Source organism: Myotis nattereri (assembly GCF_964212035.1).
Source record: "Myotis nattereri genome assembly, chromosome: 3".
Lineage (NCBI taxonomy): Eukaryota > Metazoa > Chordata > Mammalia > Chiroptera > Vespertilionidae > Myotis > Myotis nattereri.
The window spans coordinates 80,055,227-80,075,488 of NC_138077.1; the positions used below are offsets into that span (position 1 = coordinate 80,055,227).

Sequence of the window (20,262 nt, forward strand, 5' to 3'; positions counted from 1 at the left end):
CCCTGACTGGTTTGGCTCAGTGGATAGAGCGTTGGCCTGCGGACTGAAGGATCCCAGGTTCGATTCTGGTCAAGGGCACGTGCCTTGCTTGTGGGCACATCCCCAGCAGGAGGTGTTCAGGAGGCAGCTGACCGATGTTTCTCTCTCATCGATGTTTCTAGCTCTCTATCTCTCTCCCTTCCTCTCTGTAAAAAATCAATAAAATATATATTAAAAAAAAATAAATGGTGTTGGGAAAATTGGACAGATACATGCAAAAAAAAAAAAAATGAAACTAGACCACCAATTTACACCATACACAAAAATGAACTCAAAATGCTTAAAGGACTTAAATGTAAGATGGGAAACTATAAAAATCTTAGAAGCCATAGGCAGCAAAATAGTAGACATTTGTTGTAGCAATATCTTTACCGATACAGCTCCTAGAGTAGTGATGGCGAACCTATGACACACGTATCAGAGGTGACACACGTGTCAGAGGTGACATGCGAACTCATTTTTTTGGTTGATTTTTCTTTGTTAAATGGCATTTAAATATATAAAATACATATAAAAATATGTCTTTGTTTTACTATGGTTGCAAATATCAAAAAATTTCTATATGTGACACGGCACCAGAGTTAAGTTAGGGTTTTTCAAAATGCTGACACGCCGAGCTCAAAAGGTTCGCCATCACTGTCCTAGAGCAATGGAAACTAAGGAGAAAATAAACAAATGGAACTACATCAAAATAAAAAACTTCCGCACAGCTAAAGATACCACCAACAAAACAACAAGAAAGCCCACTGCATGGGAGAACATATTTGCCAATGTTATTTCTGATAAGTGTTTAATCTCCAACATTTATGGGCAACTCATACAACTTAACAAAAGGAAGATAAGCAACCCAATCAAAAAATGGGTAACGGACCTAAATAGACACTTTTCAAAAGCGGACATTCAGAAAGCCAAGAGACATATGAAAACATGCTCAAAGTCACTAATCATTGGAGAAATGCAAATCAAAACGACAATGCGGTACCATCTCACTCCTGTCAGAATGGCTATCATCAACAAATCAACAAATGACAAGTGCTGGCAAGTATGCAGAGAAAATGGAACCCTCGTGCACTGCAGGTGGGAATGTAAACTGGTGCAGCCACTGTGGAGAACAGTATGGAGTTTCATCAGAAAACTACAAATGGAACTCCCATTTAACCCAGTGATCTCACTTCTAGGAATATATCCCAAGAAACTAGAAACACCAATCAGAAAGGATATATGCACCTATGTTCAAATCTTAGCTAATTTACAATAGCTAAGATTTGGAAACAGCCCATCAGCAGATGAGTGGATTAAATAACTGTGGTCCATCTGCAGAATGGACTACTATGCTGCTCTAAAAAGGAAGGAATTCTTACCATTTGCAACAGCATGGATGGACCTGGAAAGCATTATGCTAAGCGAAATAAGTCAGTTGGTGAAAGATAAATATCACATAATCTCACTCATTTGTGGAATATAATGAACAACATAAACTGATGAACAAAAACAGATCCAGAGACAGAGAAGCATTGATCAACTGCAAACCTTAGAGGAAGGGCAAGGGAAGGTGGGGGTAAGGGGAGAGATCAACCAAAGGACTTGTATGCATGCATATAAGCCTAACCAATGGACACAGACACCAGGAGGGTGAGGGCATGAGTGGTTGGGGGGGGGAGGGGGCAATGGGGGGATAAGGGTACATATGTAATACCTTAATCAATAAAGAAAATAAAAATTAAAACAAAAAAACACTTGATGCACTTAAAACAAAAAATAGCAAATTTTTGTTTTATAATTTTTGATCTCCAAACTTAAAAGCACAAAGTAAAAATCAAAAAGCAATACCGACGAGTAAGTATAAATGGAAAAATTCTAAAACAACATTACCAAACAGATTTCAGTGCCTTAGAGGACTCAGTTGTTGAGGAAATTGAGTTTGAACCCTGTTTATCTCTTTCCCTCCCTCATTAGGTAACAGCCCTAGCAGGTAGGTCCCTCTCCCGCCTGAGTGCCTCCCCGAACCTGGACAGTTCCCCAGTTACAGCTACTCGTTCAAACAGCCCCAGGCAGTCAGCACACAGAGCTAATCCAAACAGCAACAGATTCCGTCCTTTCGCTGAGAGTCGGAGAGGCCGGTTGTTAAACATTCACCAGACGCCTCCCTGACTTAGGTCGCCCCGCTTTGTCCCTTCGCCGCTCGGGGCATTGCTTTTTCCGGACTGTGTCGTAACCAGCCGCGTCTGGTTGGCCCGCTGGCGCACACAGTGAGCGGTGCACTAGAGTTGCAGGAGCACAGCACGAAGCCCCGCCCAGTGCAGTGGGCGGGCCCGGGGCGGGGCCTCGGCCGCTAGTCCCGCCCCTTCCGGTGCGGCTTTGCCCCCGCCCCTCACGGCACCGCTGGGGTCTGTCCCGAGACTTCAGCTCCACTGCGTCGCGCATGGTGTTTCCCGGGAGAGCCATGGCCAGTAAGTAGCGCGGCTACGGGTGCGGCGCCGGCGGGGGCTTCCCTGATCCGGGGGCGGGCCGGGGCGGCGGAGCGCGGGCCGGCGCACACCCGGGGTCCCGGCTTCTAGGGGCGCGGGCAGGGTGGGCCCGCGCCTGCTCCCCACGGGCTTCTCCCGCGTCCCGCGAGGCAGTGCCTGGAGGTGGGTCCCAGAGCCGCGGGCGCTCCGGTAACACGCAGGTCCCGGCCCTTCCGAGACCACCTTTCCAGCGACGCCCTGGGTAGTTGTGGTGACTGACAGCTCCAGTGTGAGCCTCTGCCCTTGGAATTCCTGGAGACTCTGAGGCTTTGCAGCAGGGGCCGGACCACAAGCGGATTGCTCTCACCCTCTTTACCTGAGACTGACTTTTGAACTTGAGTTTTGAGCCCAGTCACGTGAAACTGGAGCACCTGTTTCCTTGGATTTGGGCTTGAGATAGGACTGGATCATGTGCTCCACGTTGCACCCGCCCCCCACTCCTGAGCCAACAATTGGGCAAGTAGTTTCTGCACCTGGACATTGAGCTTAGAGGTTGGGTATTGCATGTTAGTTCCACAGCCCCATGCCGGGTCGGACCCGGGGTTGAGTTTGCCCCCAGGCCTGTGCCAGATTTCTTGACACGGGGCAGTGCGGTGAACTGGACTCAGCCTGGAGACCTGGAGTCTTACAGTCGATGCTCAGTCAGTAGCTTCCCCTGTCAACGAGTCATCTATTCTCTCTGGACCTCAGTTCCATGACCTGTAAAATGGACACACGTGCCCCTACGTGGGAGTCTTGTGAGGCTCCTGTGAGACGATAAGGTGTGGAAGTGCTCTTTGTTTTTTATTTCAACCTGGAGTGCAAGTTGGTGGCTGAACGATTGTTCGGGATCGTCGTATGGGAGCCCTGTCACACACCTCCCTCTGGATGTGACTGCATCGTTGCAGAGGCGGGCATGACAGCTGATGGACTTGAGAGCTGTGCTTCTTAGTGGTGGCTGTCTGACTTCCTTGAGTTTTTTCAAATCATATGACAACCCCCCCCCCCAAAAAAAAAAAAATTAAACAAACAAGGTGCCCATCTTGCTTTACTGTTCCAGGTTTGGGCTTAGATTGTTACACTGACTGCAACTTTTCCCTCTGCAAGCTCTTGTTTCCTTATTTACAAAGTGTTTTATGTTCCCATGTTGGCATTTGCACTTATGTATATTTTTTTTCCCTGGGTAAGTCCTTTGTTGTTAGACTACGATGACTGTTAGGGCAGCCAGGGACCTACAAAATCATTGTATTTGTATTTTACAGCTGAGGTAACTAGTGCTCCCCAATCAATGGTGAATTGCCCTGGTGCAGTCCCCTCTGTGGATTGGCGATTTGCAGAATGCAGGCAATCCCAAGCCTGATTCAGGAGCTGCCTCTCTGAGTGGGATGGGGGAGAGGGAAGCGAGTAATAGCTGTGTGGACTTCACCCCTGCCCCCACCCACATCCCCCAGTCCTCCTCTGAAGCAGAGACAAGCCCAGCTTCTGAGTTTCAGTGGAGACCTGTAGTGGGTTGTGTGATGTTCTGGTAATGTTCTCAGCATATTTGCTTGTCCCGAAGTAATCCCAGCTTTTGTTCCCTATTTTAGTTTCCTTTGTTTTCATCCAGATTCTGAAACTGTTTAACAAGCTGCATTCAGGATTAAATTGAGCTCTTCTCACTTTATAAACCAAGGAATTCGATGTCTGCATTTTCCTTTCAGGGTTAACCCTGAGCCAGAGAGGCCTTCATCAAAGGCCAGGTCTGTCAGCCCTGCCTCTTCTGAGGACATTTGCACAGGTTCAGGAGACACCCAGAGTGAGCGCTCTCTCGTGGTGGGGTTTTCAGACCGTAGAGCAGGGGTGGGCAGGGAAGCTAGGGGAGGGCATTACTGCTAATTCCTGAACTAGCAGCCTCACCTCAGACCATGAGCAAAAACTGTGTATCAGTCAGGGTCTGCATAGTACACAGAAACCACACCAGTCACTTGAACAGGGACAGTTTTTTTTCGTTTGTTTTTTTAAAAATATATTTTACTGATTTTTTACAGAGAGGAAGGGAGAGAGATAGAGAGTTAGAAACATCGATGAGAGAGAAACATCGATCAGCTGCCTCCTGCACATCTCCTACCGGGGATGTGCCCGCAACCCAGGTACATGCCCTTGACCGGAATCGAACCTGGGACCTTTTAGTCCGCAGGCCGACGCTCTATCCACTGAGCCAAACCGGTTTCGGCAGGGACAGTTTTATATAAAGAATTATTAACCAGTAGAAAGTGATTACTATAAGAGCTGAAAGAGAACTCTAAAGAATATAGGAAAGCAAATGTAGGGTGTAGCTACCACCTCACGGAGGGAATAAGCCAGACCTCCTTGCCCTAAGGCTGACCACAGATCTGTTGGCAGGGCTGGCTACATAATTTGTGGGGTCCAGTCCCCAGTAAAGGTGTGGAACCTTGTTAAGATCGCAGGAAAAAGTGCTGTCAGCTTTTCCTTCTGCAGTGTCTCAACATCTCGTGGTGTTTTTTATTTGCTACTTAATGTTGTGGTCCCTTGGGCACAGGGATATTCATGGGGTGAGTACAGACCCTCACAGGTATGCAGGAACCCTGCCCTGTGATTGGGCACATCCGCAGCCCACCAGCTGCCACCTAGGCATTGAGCCCCAGCCCCTAATGGGGAACTTGAGACAGGTGTCTCCCCTTCCCATGGACCCACTGCTCCATTCCCAGTGTGATTTCACCTTCTGTACTGGAATGCCCTCAGTTACCCGGATAAGGGGTAGGCCGAAGCCCAAGATCAAATAGTAAGGAATAGTTGTGTATTCAAACCTAGTTGTCTTCCTTCAAGCCCTGTTCTCATTTGTAAGTAAACATCTGGCCCTGCCTACTTCACTTCAGGTTCTTGTGCTTGGCATGGGGCTCTGCCCATGGCAGTTGCTCTACCAAGGTTTCTTACCACCACCATTATTGAAATTTTGGACTGGATAGGTTGTTGTGAGGGACTGCCCTATACATTATGGCAGGTTTAGCAGCATTTCTGACCTCTTCCTGTTACCAGTAGATACCAGTAGCACCCCACCAGTGTGACAGTCCAGACTGTCTCCAGACACTGCCAGATGTCCTGGGAGGCGGAGTTGTCCTCAGGTGAGAACTGCTGTTCTGATTCAGCAGTCAGATCTTCTGACACTTGTTTTCTCTTCTTCTTCAGCTTTCCGCTTGGCCCTCATCCAACTTCAAGTTTCTTCCATCAAATCGGATAATCTCACTCGAGCTTGTGGCCTTGTCCGGAAGGCAGCCACACAAGGAGCAAAAATAGTTTCCCTGCCAGTAAGTATGGAAGAACCACCCCTTTCTGGGAACTGTGGGCCCCACAGAATAGTATCTGCTAGCTCTGGTTTTCCTCTTGTGTCCGGCGTCCAGCAAGGCCCTTTGGGGGCCAGGATTGTGTCATGTTTGTCTGAAAGGTGACCCTCGCAGGGGCCTCTGTGACTGGATGTGCCCATGTGGTTATAGGTCTTTAACGTGAGGATCACCTACTCTGCTCAGAACCCTAGTGGGCTGAAGGACTTACCTAAAGCTGAAACACTCCACCTCGGATATTTCCCTTCTTTCCTTATATAATTCTTCTTTTTTTAAAAATTTCTTTATTGATTAAGGTGTTACATATGTGTTCTTATCCCACCATAACCCCCCTGACCTCCCCAACTCATGCCCTTACCCCCCTGTTGTCTGTGTCCATTAGTTAGGCTTATATGCATGCATACAAGTCCTTTGGTTGATCTTTGTTTTTTTTAAATCCTCTCCCCAGGGTATGTTTTCTCTTGATATTTAGAGGGGGTATAGGGGGGAGGGGAGAGAGAGAGAGAGAGAGAGAGAGAGAGAGAGAGAGAGAGAGAGAGGTGAGAGGTGAGAAACATTGACTGGTTGCCTCCCATACACACCCTGACTGGGAATGAACTTGCAACCTTTGGTGTATTGGATGACACTCCAACCAACTGAGCCACCCAGCCAGGGCTCCTTGTATATTTCTTTTTTTATTATTATTAAATCTTTATTGTTCAGATTATTACAGTTGTTCCTCTTTTTTCCCCCCATAGCTCCCCTCCACCCGGTTCCCCTCCCACCCTCCACCCTCACCCCTCCACCACTGTCCTAAATCATAGGTGCACGATTTTTGTCCAGTCTATTCCCGCATCCCCCACCCCCCTTTCCCCCACAAGAATAGTCAGTCCACTCCCTTTCTATGCCTCTGATTCTATTATAATCACCAGTATATTCTGATCATCAGATTATTTATTCACTTGATTTTTAGATTTACTTGTTGATGGATGTGTATTTGTTGTTCATAATTTGTATCTTTACCTTTTTCTTCTTCTTCCTCTTCTTAAAGGGTACCTTTCAGCATTTCATATAATACTGGTTTAGTGATAATGAACCCCTTTAGCTTTTCCTCATCTGAGAAGCTCTTTATATGACCTTCAATTCTGAATGATAGCTTTGCTGGATAAAGTAATCTTGGTTGTAGGTTCTTGCTATTCATCACTTTGAATATTTCTTGCCACTCTCTTCTGGCCTGCAAAGTTTCTGTTGAGAAATCAGCTGACAGTCGTATGAGTATTCCCTTGGAGGTAACTGACTGTCTTTCTCTTGCTGCTTTTAGGATTCTCTCTTTGTCTTTTGCTCTTGGCATTTTAATTATGATGTGTCTTGGCGTGGTCCTCTTTGGATTCCTTTTGTTTGGGGTTGTCTGTGCTTCCTGGACTTGTAAGTCTATTTCTTTGACCAGGTAGGGGAAGTTTTCTGTCATTATTTCTTCAAATAGGTTTTCAATGTCTTGCTCTCTCTCTTCTTCTGGCACCCCTATAATTCGGATGTTGGTTGGTACGCTTGAAGCTGTCCCAGAGGCTCCTTACACTACCTTTGTATTTTTGGATTCTTTTTTCAATTTGCTTTTCCGGTTGGGTGTTTTTTGCTTCTTCGTATTTCAAATCTTTGACTTGATTCTTGCGATCCTCTGGTCTGCTGTTGGGAGTCTGTATAATATTCTTTATTTCAGTCAGTGTTTGCTTAATTTCTAGTTGGTCCTCTTCATAACCTCGAGGGTCTCACTAGGTTTTTTGAGGGTCTCACTACATTTATCGTCAGTTTCTAGAAAATTCTTGAAAAACCTTAAAAGTGTGGTTTTGAACTCTATATCCAGTAGTTTGCTTTCCTCCATTTCCGTCATTTGTGACCTGTTTCTTTGTCTCCGCATTTTTATGCTTCCCTGTGTTGATAGAGTAGCTTTTTGTGCTAGGTGTCCTATAGGGCCCAGTGGCTCAGCCTCCCCAATTACCTGAGGTGGACACTCTTGGTGCACCCCTTTGTGGGCTTTGTGCACAGTCTTGTTGTAGTTAAGCCTTGATTTTTGTAGGTATCATTGGGAGGAATTGACCTCCAGGCCAATGGCTGTGAGAATCAGCTGTGTCTACAGTGGGAGAACTTCTTTGCTGGAGATACCCTTATGAGGCAAGACTTGCTTCAGTGGGGCTTTGGTGCTCACTGAGTCTGCCCCTGAGTGTGTCCCTTAAGGATCTAAGGAGTTGGAATCTGGATGGTCCCACACTGACCACTGGGTACACTGGACCTCTAAGGAGGTGCTAATTTAGCCTCTGTCTGAGGCTACCCAGCAGGAGCTATGAAAAGATCTACAGAGTCCTCTTCTTTTTTGGGGGTTTGGTGGTGCCCAGATGAGTCCCAGCTGTGAAGCAATGCAAGCTGCTTTGGGGCCTTGGGCCTTCTTTTGGATGTTCTGGGTCTCTCTGACCCAGCTGCAGTTTGTTAGGTAATTTTAGTTTGCAAAGGGCCAGGCCATTCATATGCAAAAGCCTCTGTGCACAGCTTGGGGGGTGTGGGGGTGTCTCAGGGAATCAACCAGGCAGGGCAAACAGCTATGGCTGATCCTCAGTCCTACCCTAAGAGGCTCTGGGTCTCAGTGTCCCAGTAATCGCTGCAAGCACCTCTGAGAGAAAGCCACCCTCAAGTTCCGACCGATGCCAGACAGTCCAGTTTCTTCCCGTATGAGTCTGGGTCCCCAGAGACTCGCCCAGAACTGGAGTTCAGAGCAGTCGGGAGCTTGTGTCTCCCTCCCGATTGAAAAAAACAACCTCGTTCTCAGTTGCCAGCCTTTTCCGCGTGCACCTCCATACCTCTGCACTTTACTTCTGCACCTCCTCTGAGTCTCAGTGTGCTTTTCTCTTTCCTTCTAGCTGTAGAATTTCCACTCAGCCAGCCTTCCTGTTGTTCTGGGTGATGTCCATTTTGTCTTTAGTTGTATTTTTGAAGTGGTTGTGCGAGGCAGCAATTTCCGTTGTTTACCTATGCCGCCATCTTGGTTCCTCACCTTGTATAATTCTTTATAGGACCAGGATGTATTGATTTTAGAGCTAAATCTCCCACATTTAAAACAAATTTTTAAAAACTGAAACTATTCTGAGACGTTTAGGAAGCCTGTGGTGTCTTTCTAAATGTAGGATTCTGCATCTCTTTTCTAGGTGATTTCTTTTAAAACAACCAGCTGAAGGTTGCACCTCATTTGCTTGTCATCAAGTAGGGGTTAGCTCCAGAGAAGGATCCTGCGGGGTCAGTGGTGGAACGAATTCCAGACAGCCCCTCCCCCACTCTCTCCCTCCTTGGGGAAGAGGCAGCTCTTTGAAAACCCTGCTTAGATTGACTGGAGAATTTTCAGGGCTGCCTTGTATATTGGGCTCCGGTCCATCACAGATATGGCCAGTGAGTAGGAATCTTTAACAGGGGAGCTTGAGATCTTAATGTTAATCCTGTCTTCCTTACCACTCCAGTCCTGGACTCACCTGTACTTGTACCCTAATCATGGCCTCTTGTTGGTTTGTGTTGCCTGGGCATTAGAGCTAAAGACCAGGAGTGAAGCACTTGAATTCAGCTCTGCTTCTCTGTCTGACATACGTTTTGTACAAGCTGGTAAGCTTGAGTTCCTTAGCATAGTGTGTGGTGCACAGGCAATCTCAATAAATGCAAGGCGAATGAATTAGAGTCAAAGTCTAGTGGTTTGTGCTTTTCTTTTATCACAGCTGTGGCAGACAGATGTGTCCTGGGGAATGAGATTCCACAGGATCAGGATGATAGAGCTGGAAGGGAGCTTAGAAACAGTTCATTTTACCAATGAGGAAATGTCTTAACGTCTGTGGCTTTCAAAGCTTCTGTATTTTTCCAATCCCAGGCTTTATTGCTTTACATAGTTAATATAACTTTGAGCCTATGGATTCATCCTAATGAAGTCCTGAGAGTAAGCCCGTTGCGGTGGGCCTAGGTGCCCTGGGAATGTGAGCTCCCCTGTAGACTCGAGGGAGAGGCCGTTCCCACCTTTTGCCAAGATGAGCAGGGTCTGGCTGAGCACAGGTGCCTTGTTTCTTCTAAGCTCCACCTGACACAGCTGCTGAGACCTGCCTGTGTCTACAGCAGCCGTGGGCAAACTACGGCCCGCGGGCCGGATCCGGCCCATTTGAAATGAATAAAACTAAAAAAAAAAAAAAAGACCGTACCCTTTTATGTAATGATGTTTACTTTGAATTTATATTAGTTCACACAAACACTCCATCCATGCTTTTGTTCCGGCCCTCCGGTCCAGTTTAAGAACCCATTGTGGCCCTCGAGTCAAAAAGTTTGCCCACCCCTGGTCTACAGGCTCTGCAACCCTGGGCAGAACTTTAAAATGGGTTGGGTGTTCTGATGTTTTTTCTCTCTCTCTCTTTTTCTCTACTATCATTATTCTAGGAATGCTTTAATTCTCCATATGGCACGAACTATTTTCCTGAATATGCAGAGAAAATTCCTGGTGAATCCACACAGAAGCTCTCAGAAGTAGCAAAGGAGTGCAGCATATATCTCATTGGAGGTAACTTTCTACCCTCAAGGTATAATGGCTGAACATTAAAAGCCTATGGGTAATTTTTGTTGTTGCACTTAAACCATGGAATACGAATTAGCCATTGAAAAGAATGAAGTCGGTCTATATGTAGTAAAGGGGAGAGCTCATCCAGACACACTGTTCAGTGGGAAAAGAGCAGGTTCCATGATATTAACAAGTACTCCCATTCATATTAGTCCCTCACACAAAAGGTTATTGATTTTTGTATGTGTTTTGCATGTAAGACATAGTGTTGTGGAAGGGCACACGCCGAACTGGCAGTGTGATTTTCCCTGGAGAAGGAGTGGGGGTGAAGGCGCAGGTGGAAGTGTGGAAAGAAAAGCCGTACCTGGGTGTCTTTCATTTTACTGATACAGGGTTAAGAAGATTGTTTTTCTTAAAGAGGCTACGTACATCAGGGTAGCTTTATGTGGTTGTAAAATAAGTTATAAAATGTTCTGTTTGCTTAAAAGAATCAGCACAGCAAAACTGTTTAATAAGTACAGCAAACAAAATTATTTCTGTATTTATGCTATATTAAGAATTAGAAATGAGTAAGAGGTGGAAAAAGAAGGCAAAGCAAGAGGAGGCAGGACTGGGAACTAAGTGAGTGGTGGACAGACATGTGGCTACATTCCCATCTTGAGGCCTTTGGGATGCAGCTATACTGAAGGAGGGCCTGGTGGACTTAAGTTGAGCAACAGTGAATCCCCCATGTTGCTTCAGTGTTTCAGGTTAAATTTGGCTCAAGATCAAAGCCGAATTCAGAAACAGTTTGGATATTTTTGAAACTTGTCTTTAGCATCTGACCTAGTGGTGGAAGGACACACACCGAACTGGTAATGATGATTTTCTACACTAGTTATCCGCACTCTGGAATTTGTCTCTGAGAGATTGTATTCCAGAAGGAAAACAACTGGTTAAATGACCCTTAGAAGATAGTAAACTGTATTGTTAGGCCTAAGGGACAGTTTATCAAGCCTCTGTCCCGTTCCAAAAGAATGCTTTATTCAGAATGTTTTCTGTGCCTGCGTCTTTCTCCTCTCAACAAAAGGTTCCATTCCTGAAGAGGATTCTGGGAAATTGTATAACACCTGTGCCGTGTTTGGGCCTGATGGAGCTTTGCTGGTAAAGCACAGAAAGGTAAGTAGGAAATGTGGCAAGTCTCATTGCCTCTTGAGAATTTACTATGAAGTCCCCTGTTTCTTCTCATTGTGTTGTACACACATCAGGCATTTTGACGGGGTGGCACAATTGGCTATTCTTGGATCTGGCATTTTAGTATAAATTTTAGACTTAGCCTGTCAAAGGAAAAACCTGCAGAAATTTAGTTAGGATTGCATTGAACATATAGAGATAGTTTGGGGAGTGTTGACATTTTTGCAGTAGTAAATGCATATACATTTAGGATTATTAAGTCTTCCTGGTAAGTTCATTCTTCTGTTGTTATGGAATGTCTGTTCTGCTTTTTTTTTTCCCCCCTTATAATACTCATTCTTAAAGTTTATTTTATCTCTCATAATACTGTAGCCACTCTTCTTGTACTTAATTTTGGTGTGTCTTTTTTAAATCTTTTCTTTCAAGCTACATGTGTCTTTATATTTAAAATTTGTAGGTAGCATATAGTTGGGTTTTGCATTTTTATTCATTCTGACAGTCTTTGCCTTTTAACTGGAGTAGTTACTCCATTTACAGTGAATACTAGTGTCCTGGTGCACGGATTTGTGCACATTGAAAGGAAATGAATTAGAAGAAATATTTTAATATTGCTATTTGCATCTTGCTAATGAAAAGAAAAATAGGATTCTACCGAGTCTCCTATCTACCTACTCCAGGACTTCTGTGAGGACCAAAAGAGATGAGGCATGTAAAAACGCTTCACAAACATTTGGTTACAGTGTGAAATGTTTGCAGCTGGCTATAAAGCAAGTCAGGTTCCTGGGCTGAAGAAACTGCAAGGAGGCTAGTTGCTAGGGAGAGGAAGCCAGGCGTTGCTACGTGACGTCATTACCCAGCTCCCACAGCCACCATTTCCAGGCTGGGCTGGGCTGTGGTCCGCATTTTGCACCATGGGGTCTCGGCAGCCTTGGCTGCAGTTGGTGGGGTATCACTCCCAGGTGGTGGCAGGGCCTGTGTCCCGCATGGGGGAAGCCGAGTGTTCGTTTGTCGGTGCCAGGTCCACGGTGCCGTTTATTTTTAAATGGCCAATTCGCGTCATGGCAGCTCCTGCGTTGAGCATCTGCCCCCTGGTGGTCAGTGCGTATCATAGCTACCAGTCAGACGGACAGACAGCCTTTTATACATATCATATAGATAATTATTGATATGGATGGATTTAAGCACATAGACATTTCACTGTTTTTGGTGTTTTTTCCCCTGTTATTCTTCTTTTCTGCATTCTTTGGGGTTGAGTATTTTAGAATTCCATTTTAATTTTTCTATTGGCTTTTAAATTATACCTCCTCTGCTGTTCTTTTTTAAGTCGTTGCCCTAGGCCAGTGGTCGGCATATTCATTACTCAGCAGAGCCAAATATCAACAGTACAACAATTGAAATTTCTTTTGAGAGGCAAATTTTTAAAACTTAAACTGTATAGGTAGGTACTTTGCTATTAACTTAATTAGGGTACTCCTAAGGCTTAGGAAGAGCCATACCAAGGGGCCAAAGAGCCGCATTTGGTTCATGAGCCGCAGTTTGCAGACTACTTCTTCAAAATAGACTCGCCCAAGCCAAAAACCGACTTCTGCGCATGGGCCACGAAGTTTCAATTGCATTGTATGTGCGCGCCAGCATGTGGTATTTTGTGGAAGAGCCACACTCAAGGGGCCAAAGAGCCGCATGTGGCTCGCGAGCCGCAGTTTGCCGACCATGGCCATAGGCATTACAATATGCACCCTTATTTTCACAGTCTACTTAGAGTTAATATTATATTACTTCAAATGAAATTTCTAAGCTCTTCCTATTTTTTTAAATACATTTTATTGATTTTTTTACAGAGAGGAAGGGAAAGGGATAGAGAGTTAGAAACATCGATGAGAGAGAAACATCGATCAGCTGCCTCCTGCACACCCCCCACTGTGGATGTGCCCACAATCAAGGTTACATGCCCTTGACCGGAATCAAACCTGGGACCCTTGAGTCCGCAAGCCGACACTCTATCCACTGAGCCAAACTGGTTAGGGCGCCCGTTTTCAATGTCTTGCTCTCTCTCTTCTTCTGGCACCCCTATAATTCGGATGTTGGTACGCTTGAAGTTGTCCCAGAGGCTCCTTACACTACCTTTGTATTTTTGGATTCTTTTTTCGTTTTGCTTTTCCAGTTGGGTGTTTTTTGCTTCTTTGTATTTCAAATCTTTGACTTGATTCTTGTGATCCTCTAGTCTACTGTTGGAACTCTGCATAATATCCTTTATTTCAGTCAGTGTATGCTTAATTTCTAGTTGGTCCTTTTTCATAACCTCGAGGGTCTCACTAGATTTCTGGAGGGTCTCACTACATTTATTGGTGGTCTCACTAGACTTTTTGAGGGTCTTACTAGATTTATTGGTGGTTTCTAGAAAGTTCTTAAAAAATCTGAAAAGTGTGGTTTTGAACTCTATATCCAGTAGTTTGCCTTCCTCCATTTCTGTCATTTGTGTCCAGTTTCTTTGTCTCCGCATTTTTCATGCTTCCCTGTGTTGATAGAGTGGCTTTGTGTGCTAGGTGTCCTATAGGGCCCAGTGGCTCAGCCTCCCCAATTACCTGAGGTGGACACTCTTGTTGCTCCCCTTTGTGGGCTTTGTGCACAGTCTTGTTGTAGTTAAGCCTTGATTGTTGTAGGTATCACTGGGAGGAATTGACCTCCAGGCCAATTGGCTATGAGAATCAGCTGTGTCTGCAGTGGGAGAACTTCTGTGCTGGAGACACCCTTATGGGGCAAGACTTGCTTCAGTGGGGCTTTGGTGCTCACTGAGTCTGCCCCCTGAGTGTGTCCTTTATGGATCCGAGGAGCTGCAATCTGGATGGTCCCACTCTGACCACCGGGCACACTGGCTCCTGGATCTCTAAGGAGGTGCTAATCTAGCCTCTGCCTGAGGCTACCCAGCAGGAGCACAGCTGTGAAGCAGTGCGAGTTGCCTTGGGGCCTTGGGGCAGCTGCAGTTTGTTAGGTAATTTTCAGATTGCAAAGGGCCAGGCCTTTCATATGCAAAATCTGGCGCACAGTTTGGGTGGGGCGGGGGTCCCAGGGGATCAACAGAGCGGAGCAAGCAGCTATGGCTGCCCTCAGAGGCCCCGCTTCTCAGTGTCCCATCAATCGCTGCAAGCACCTCCGAGAGAAAGCTGCCCTCGAGTTCCGACCAATGTCAGACAGTCCAGTTTCTCCCGTATGAGTTTGGGTCCCCAGAGAGTCGCCCGGAACTGGAGGTTAGAGCTTGAGACTCCCTACCGATTGAAAAAGACAACTGTGTCAGCCGCCAGCCCTCTCTTTGTGCGCCTCCGTACCTCTGTACTTTACTTCCACACCGCACCTCCTCTGAGTCTCTGTATGCTTTTCTCTTTCCTTCTAGTTGTAGAATTTCCACTCAGCCAGCCTTCCTGTGATTCTGGATGATGTCCATTCTGTCTTTTAGTTGTATTCTTGAAGAGGTTGTGCTAAGCAGCAATCTCCGGTGTTTACCTGTGCCGCCATCTTGGTTTTTCTCTCCCTTCGCTTTTTTGTAGTGAGGATCTGCTAGCTATGAATTTTCTTATTTTTTGTTTATGAACATTTTTTTTTTTTTATTTCTTAAAATATTACAAAGAGTATTACACATGTCTCCTTTTTCCCCCCCTTGACATTCCCCGGCTTCCCCTACCCCCCAGTGTCTTGTGTCCATTAGTTATTCTCATATGCATGCATATATGTCCTTCGGTTGATCTCCTACCCCCCTCAACCCTCCCCAGGGTTCCCACTGTAGTTTGACATTCTGCTCAATGCTGCTCTTCCTCTGTATCCATTTTTGTTCATCAGTCTATAATGGTCCTTATTATCCATAAATGAGTGAGTTCATGTGGTATTTTTCTCAGCTTCCCAGGGGCCGTCTCAGTCTCACAGGGGCCATCTCAGTCTCACAGGGGCCGTCCCAGCCTCACAGGGGCCTTCCCAGCCTCACAGGGCCGTCTCAGCGTTTATGAACATCTTTAGTTTGCCTTCATTCTTTTTTTTTTTTAATTAAATCTTTATTGTTCAGATTATTACATTTGTTCCTCTTTTTTCCCCCCATAGCTCCCCTCCTCCCAGTTCCCGCCCCACCCTCCGCCCTCACTCCCCACCCACTGTCCTCATCCATAGGTGCACGGATTTTTGTCCAGTCTCTTCCCGCATCTCCCACACCCCTTTCCCCCCCAAGAATAGTCAGTCCATTCCCTTTCTATGTCCCTGATTCTATTATAATCACCAGTTCATTCTGTTCATCGGATTATTTATTCACTTGATTCTTAGATTCACTTGTTGATAGATGCATATTTGTTGTTCATAATTTGTATCTTTACCTTTTTCTTCCTCTTCCTCTTCTTAAAGGATACCTTTCAGCATTTCATATAATCCTGGTTTGGTGGTGATGAACTCCTTTAGCTTTTCCTTATCTGTGAAGCTCTTTATCTGACCTTCAATTCTGAATGATAGCTTTGCTGGATAAAGTAATCTTGGTTGTAGGTTCTTGGTATTCATCACTTTGAATATTTCTTGCCACTCCCTTCTGGCCTGCAAAGTTTCTGTTGAGAAATCAGCTGACAGTCGTATGGGTATTCCCTTGTAGGTAACTGAGTTTCTTTCTCTTGCTGTTTTTAAGATTCTCTCTTTATCTTTTGCTCTTGGCATTTTAATTATGATGTGTCTTGGTGTGGTCCTCTTTGGATTCCTTTTGTTTGGGGTTCTCCGCGCTTCTTGGACCTGTAAGTCCATTTCTTTCACCAGGTGAGGGAAGTTTTCTGTCATTATTTCTTCAAATAGGTTTTCAATATCTTGCTCTCTCTCATCTTCTGGCACCCCTATAATTCTGATGTTGGTACGCCTGAAGCTGTCCCAGAGGCTCCTTACACTATCCTCGCATTTTTGGATTCTTTTTTCATTTTGCTTTTCCGGTTGGTTGTTTTTTGCTTCCTCGCATTTCAAATCATTGACTTGATTCTTGCGCTCCTCTGTTCTGCTGTCGGGAGTCTGTATAATATTCTTTATTTCAGTCAGTGTATGCTTAATTTCTAGTTGGTTCCCCAATATAACATCGAGGGTCTCATTAGTTTTCTTGTAGATCTCATTAAGTTTATCGGCGGCTTCTAAACAGTTCTTGAGAGACCTTAAAAGTGTGGATCTGAACTCTAGATCTTCCATTGACAATTTTGTCCTGTTTCTTTGTCTCCGCATTTTGTTATGCTTCCTTGGTGCACCCCCTAGTGGTCTTTGTTCTCGGTCTTATATTTAAATCTTGATTGTTGTAGCTAATTCCAGGGAGGGTTTGACCTCCAGGCCAAGTGGCTATGAGAATCAGCTGTGTCAGCAGTGAGAGAACTTCTGTCCTCTAGGGAGGTGCTAATCTGGCGTTTGCCTGAGGCTATCCAGCAAATGCCTCTGTGCAGGGCTTGGGCGGGGCGGGGCGGGTCGCACAGGATCAACAGGGTGGGCCAGAGAGAGCAGTTATGGCAGCTCTCAGTCCTGTCCCCAGGGGCTCTGCCTCTCTGAGTCCCAGCACCCGCTGCAAAGCTCGGAGAGAAAGCTGCACTCGCTCTGACCGAAGCCAGACAGTCCCGCTTCTCCCGTTTGAGTCTGGGTCCCTAAAGACTCGCCCGGATCTGGAGCTCAGAGTCTGCGACTCCCTCCCGATTGAAAACGCCAACCGCGCCCTCCGCTGCCAGCCCGCTCTGCGCACTCCGCACCTCAGAATTTGACTTCAGCACTGCGCCTCCTCTGAGTGTCCGTATGCGTTTCTCTTTCCTCCTAGTTGTAGGACTTCCACTCAGCCAGCGTTCCAGTGGTTCTGGGTGATGTCCCTTCCGTCTTTTAGTTTCACTTTTGAAGTAGTTGTTCAAAGCAGCAAACTCCGGCGTTAACCTATGCCGCCATCTTGGTTCTCCCTCATGCCTTCATTCTTGACAGAGATTTTTGGTGGAATAGAATTCTGGGTTGACAGTTTTATTTTTTCCCTAACAGTTGGAGAGACCTTTTTCAATTATCTTCTAGCCTCTTTTTTCTTTCTTTTCTTACTAGTCAGTGGTAACTTGTATTATTGTTCTTTGTGGTTAACTTGTGTTTTTATCTGCTTCAAGATTTCTCTTTTGTATTTTTTAGTGGTTGATATTTTGTCTCATGTGCCTAGGTGGTTTTCTTTGTATTTGTCGTGCTTCATGAAACTTGACCTTTTAGTCTTTCACCATAGGTAGGAAATTTGGGGGCATGATTTTGTTACATATATTTCTGTCCCATTCTCTTTTTATAGGATTCCAGTTTTGATACTGTTCCTTCAAACCAGGTCACCAAGGCTCTGGTTCTTTGTTTTTATTTTCCCAACCTTTTTTCTTTCTCTTCTTCAGATTGGACAATATCCACTAATCTGTGTTCTGAATCTTTCTTTTGTAATCTCCAATCTTCTATAACACAATCCAATGATATTTTTAAAAATTTCAGATACTGAATTTTTTAGTTCTAAAATTTTCCAGTTCTTTAAAAAAAAAAAAAAGTGTATTTTTATTGATTTCAGAGGGGAAGGGAGAGGGAGAGAGAGATAGAAACATCAATGATGAGAGAGAATTATTGACAGGCTGCCTCCTGCACGCTCCACAATGGAGCCCGCAACCCTGCATGTGCCCTGATCAGGAATCGAACTGTGACCTCCTGGCTCATAGGTTGATGCTCAACCACTGAGCCATGGGCTCATTTGGTTCCTTTTTATGGCTTTTATTTCTCTACCAATATTTCTATTTGTTTAATTCATTGCGAGCATATTTTTCTTCAAACTCTTGAGCTTAGTTTCAATAGCTGCTTTAAAGTTTTTGGTAATTACCACATCTTGGTCATATTGGGGTCTGCCCCACATATCTGTAATTCAGTGGTGAGCCAGAGATGTCCGCAATTGCATAGGTAGAATTTAGTGCTCTTTCTCTTTGGCTTTATCCTTTTCAGGATTCCCCGCCTCACTTCCCAGCTGCTGTGAAACTGTTTTCGGGTTTCTCAAGCCAATGTGATTGTGGGTAGTTTTCCCCACGACTCCCAGCAACAACTGGGGCCTTGCTTCCAACCAAGAGCAGTAAACAAATGGGACGCTCACCCAGTGTTACTCCCTTCTCAGTATTGACTTCCCTTCAGTTTTCCCTGATGTTGATCATTCTCCAGCGCTTTTTATTTTGTCCAGAGTTCACAGTTACTTATGAGAAAGCTAATAGGTCTGATAGGAGCCACTCTACCATTTCTGGAAGAGGAGCCAGCATTGAGCTATTAACTCCATTCTTTTAAGTGCATATATGTCCATGATATGGCATGTATCCCTCCATTTATGTAGGCTTTTAGAAATGTCACATTGGCCCAGCTGGTGGGGCTCAGTGGTTGAGCGTCAATGTATGAACGAACCAGGAGGTCAGAGTTTGATTCCCGATTGGAGGACATGCCCAGGTTGTGGGCTCAATCCCCAGTGTGGGGCATGCAGGAGGCAGCCGATCAGTGATTCTCTCTCATAATTGATGTTTCTATCTCTCTCCCTCCTTCTCCTTTTCTCTCTGAAATAAAATATATATATATATATATATAGATATCTATATAGATATAGATATCTATATAGATATCTATATAGATATATAGATAGATATCTATATATATCTATATATTAAAAATAAATAAATATTTTAAATTGTTTTTATAGTTTTTTGGGTATAGTCTTATATATCATTTGCTAGGTTTATTCTTCATGGGTATTTTTTGATGCCCTTTCATTTTCTGTTTATTGCTAGTATATATAGAAGTACAATTAGTTATAAAAATATTGACCTTGTACATAATAGTAACCTTGCTAATGTCACTCATTAATTCTAATAATTCATCTGTAGGTTTCCTTCGGAGTTTCTAGGTATTCAATTCGCTGGGGTTCTTGTCCCAGCATCAAGAAGTGTTCAGGAATCTGGAGAAGGCTGTGCGTAGACTTTAAATAAGAGTCCAGAGACGAAGTATAATTTTGAAAGGCATTTGGGGGTCAGAGGAGCTTAGCTAAAGGAGCTAAGATCCAAGATCTAAATTCTCAGGTCTCAGGTCTAAGGCCTTAGGTTTTCCTCGTCCCCAGGACCCCATGGTTTTATGAACTTCACAACTTGTCCTGAGGTGAGGCAGAGATATACACTTCAAAGGGTATACAGAAACATTGTCAGAATGGGGGAATTAGCCTACGGCTCTTCAGGTGTTTGGCCAGTAGGAGGCAATAACATGTAAATTAAGATGCGTTTTAGCTGTCTGGCAGCCAAGAAATCAATTTAATGTATCCTATTCAGGTTTGGGGAAATGCCTTCAGCCATTTCCAGATACAGCCCTGCTGTCATGTTGGAATTGGTCTCCGGCAGCAATTATATATTCTGATCACAGATTCAATTTCTGTTCTTTCTAATCCGTATACATTCCTGTCTTTTGTCTTATTGCTTTGGTTAGGACCTCTGATAGAGTTTTCAATAGTAGGTGTTTTTGTATTATTCCTGATCGTAAAAGAGAAGGCTTTTAATATGGCACCATTAGGTACAGTGTTTCTTTAGTGTTGTGTTTTAGATACTCTTATCAGATTAAGGAAATTCCCTTACTAGAAGAGTTTTCCATTTTTGTTTTTAAAATAAGAATGGATGCCCTGCCG

General features: G+C 44.7%; 1 protein-coding gene across 1 annotated transcript in view; it reads left to right on the forward strand.

Moving 5' to 3' along the window:
* The first annotated feature begins 2,397 nt into the window (after positions 1–2,397).
* Positions 2,398–20,262, forward strand: part of NIT2 (nitrilase family member 2) — a 28,483-nt gene continuing 10,618 nt past the window's right edge. Inside the window, exons 1-4 of the mRNA XM_081086744.1 lie at positions 2,398–2,489; positions 5,712–5,830; positions 10,295–10,415; positions 11,482–11,570. Coding sequence (XP_080942870.1) covers positions 2,462–2,489; positions 5,712–5,830; positions 10,295–10,415; positions 11,482–11,570 — 357 coding nt within the window. The 5' untranslated portion in view covers positions 2,398–2,461. The remainder of the gene's footprint in view (positions 2,490–5,711; positions 5,831–10,294; positions 10,416–11,481; positions 11,571–20,262) is intronic.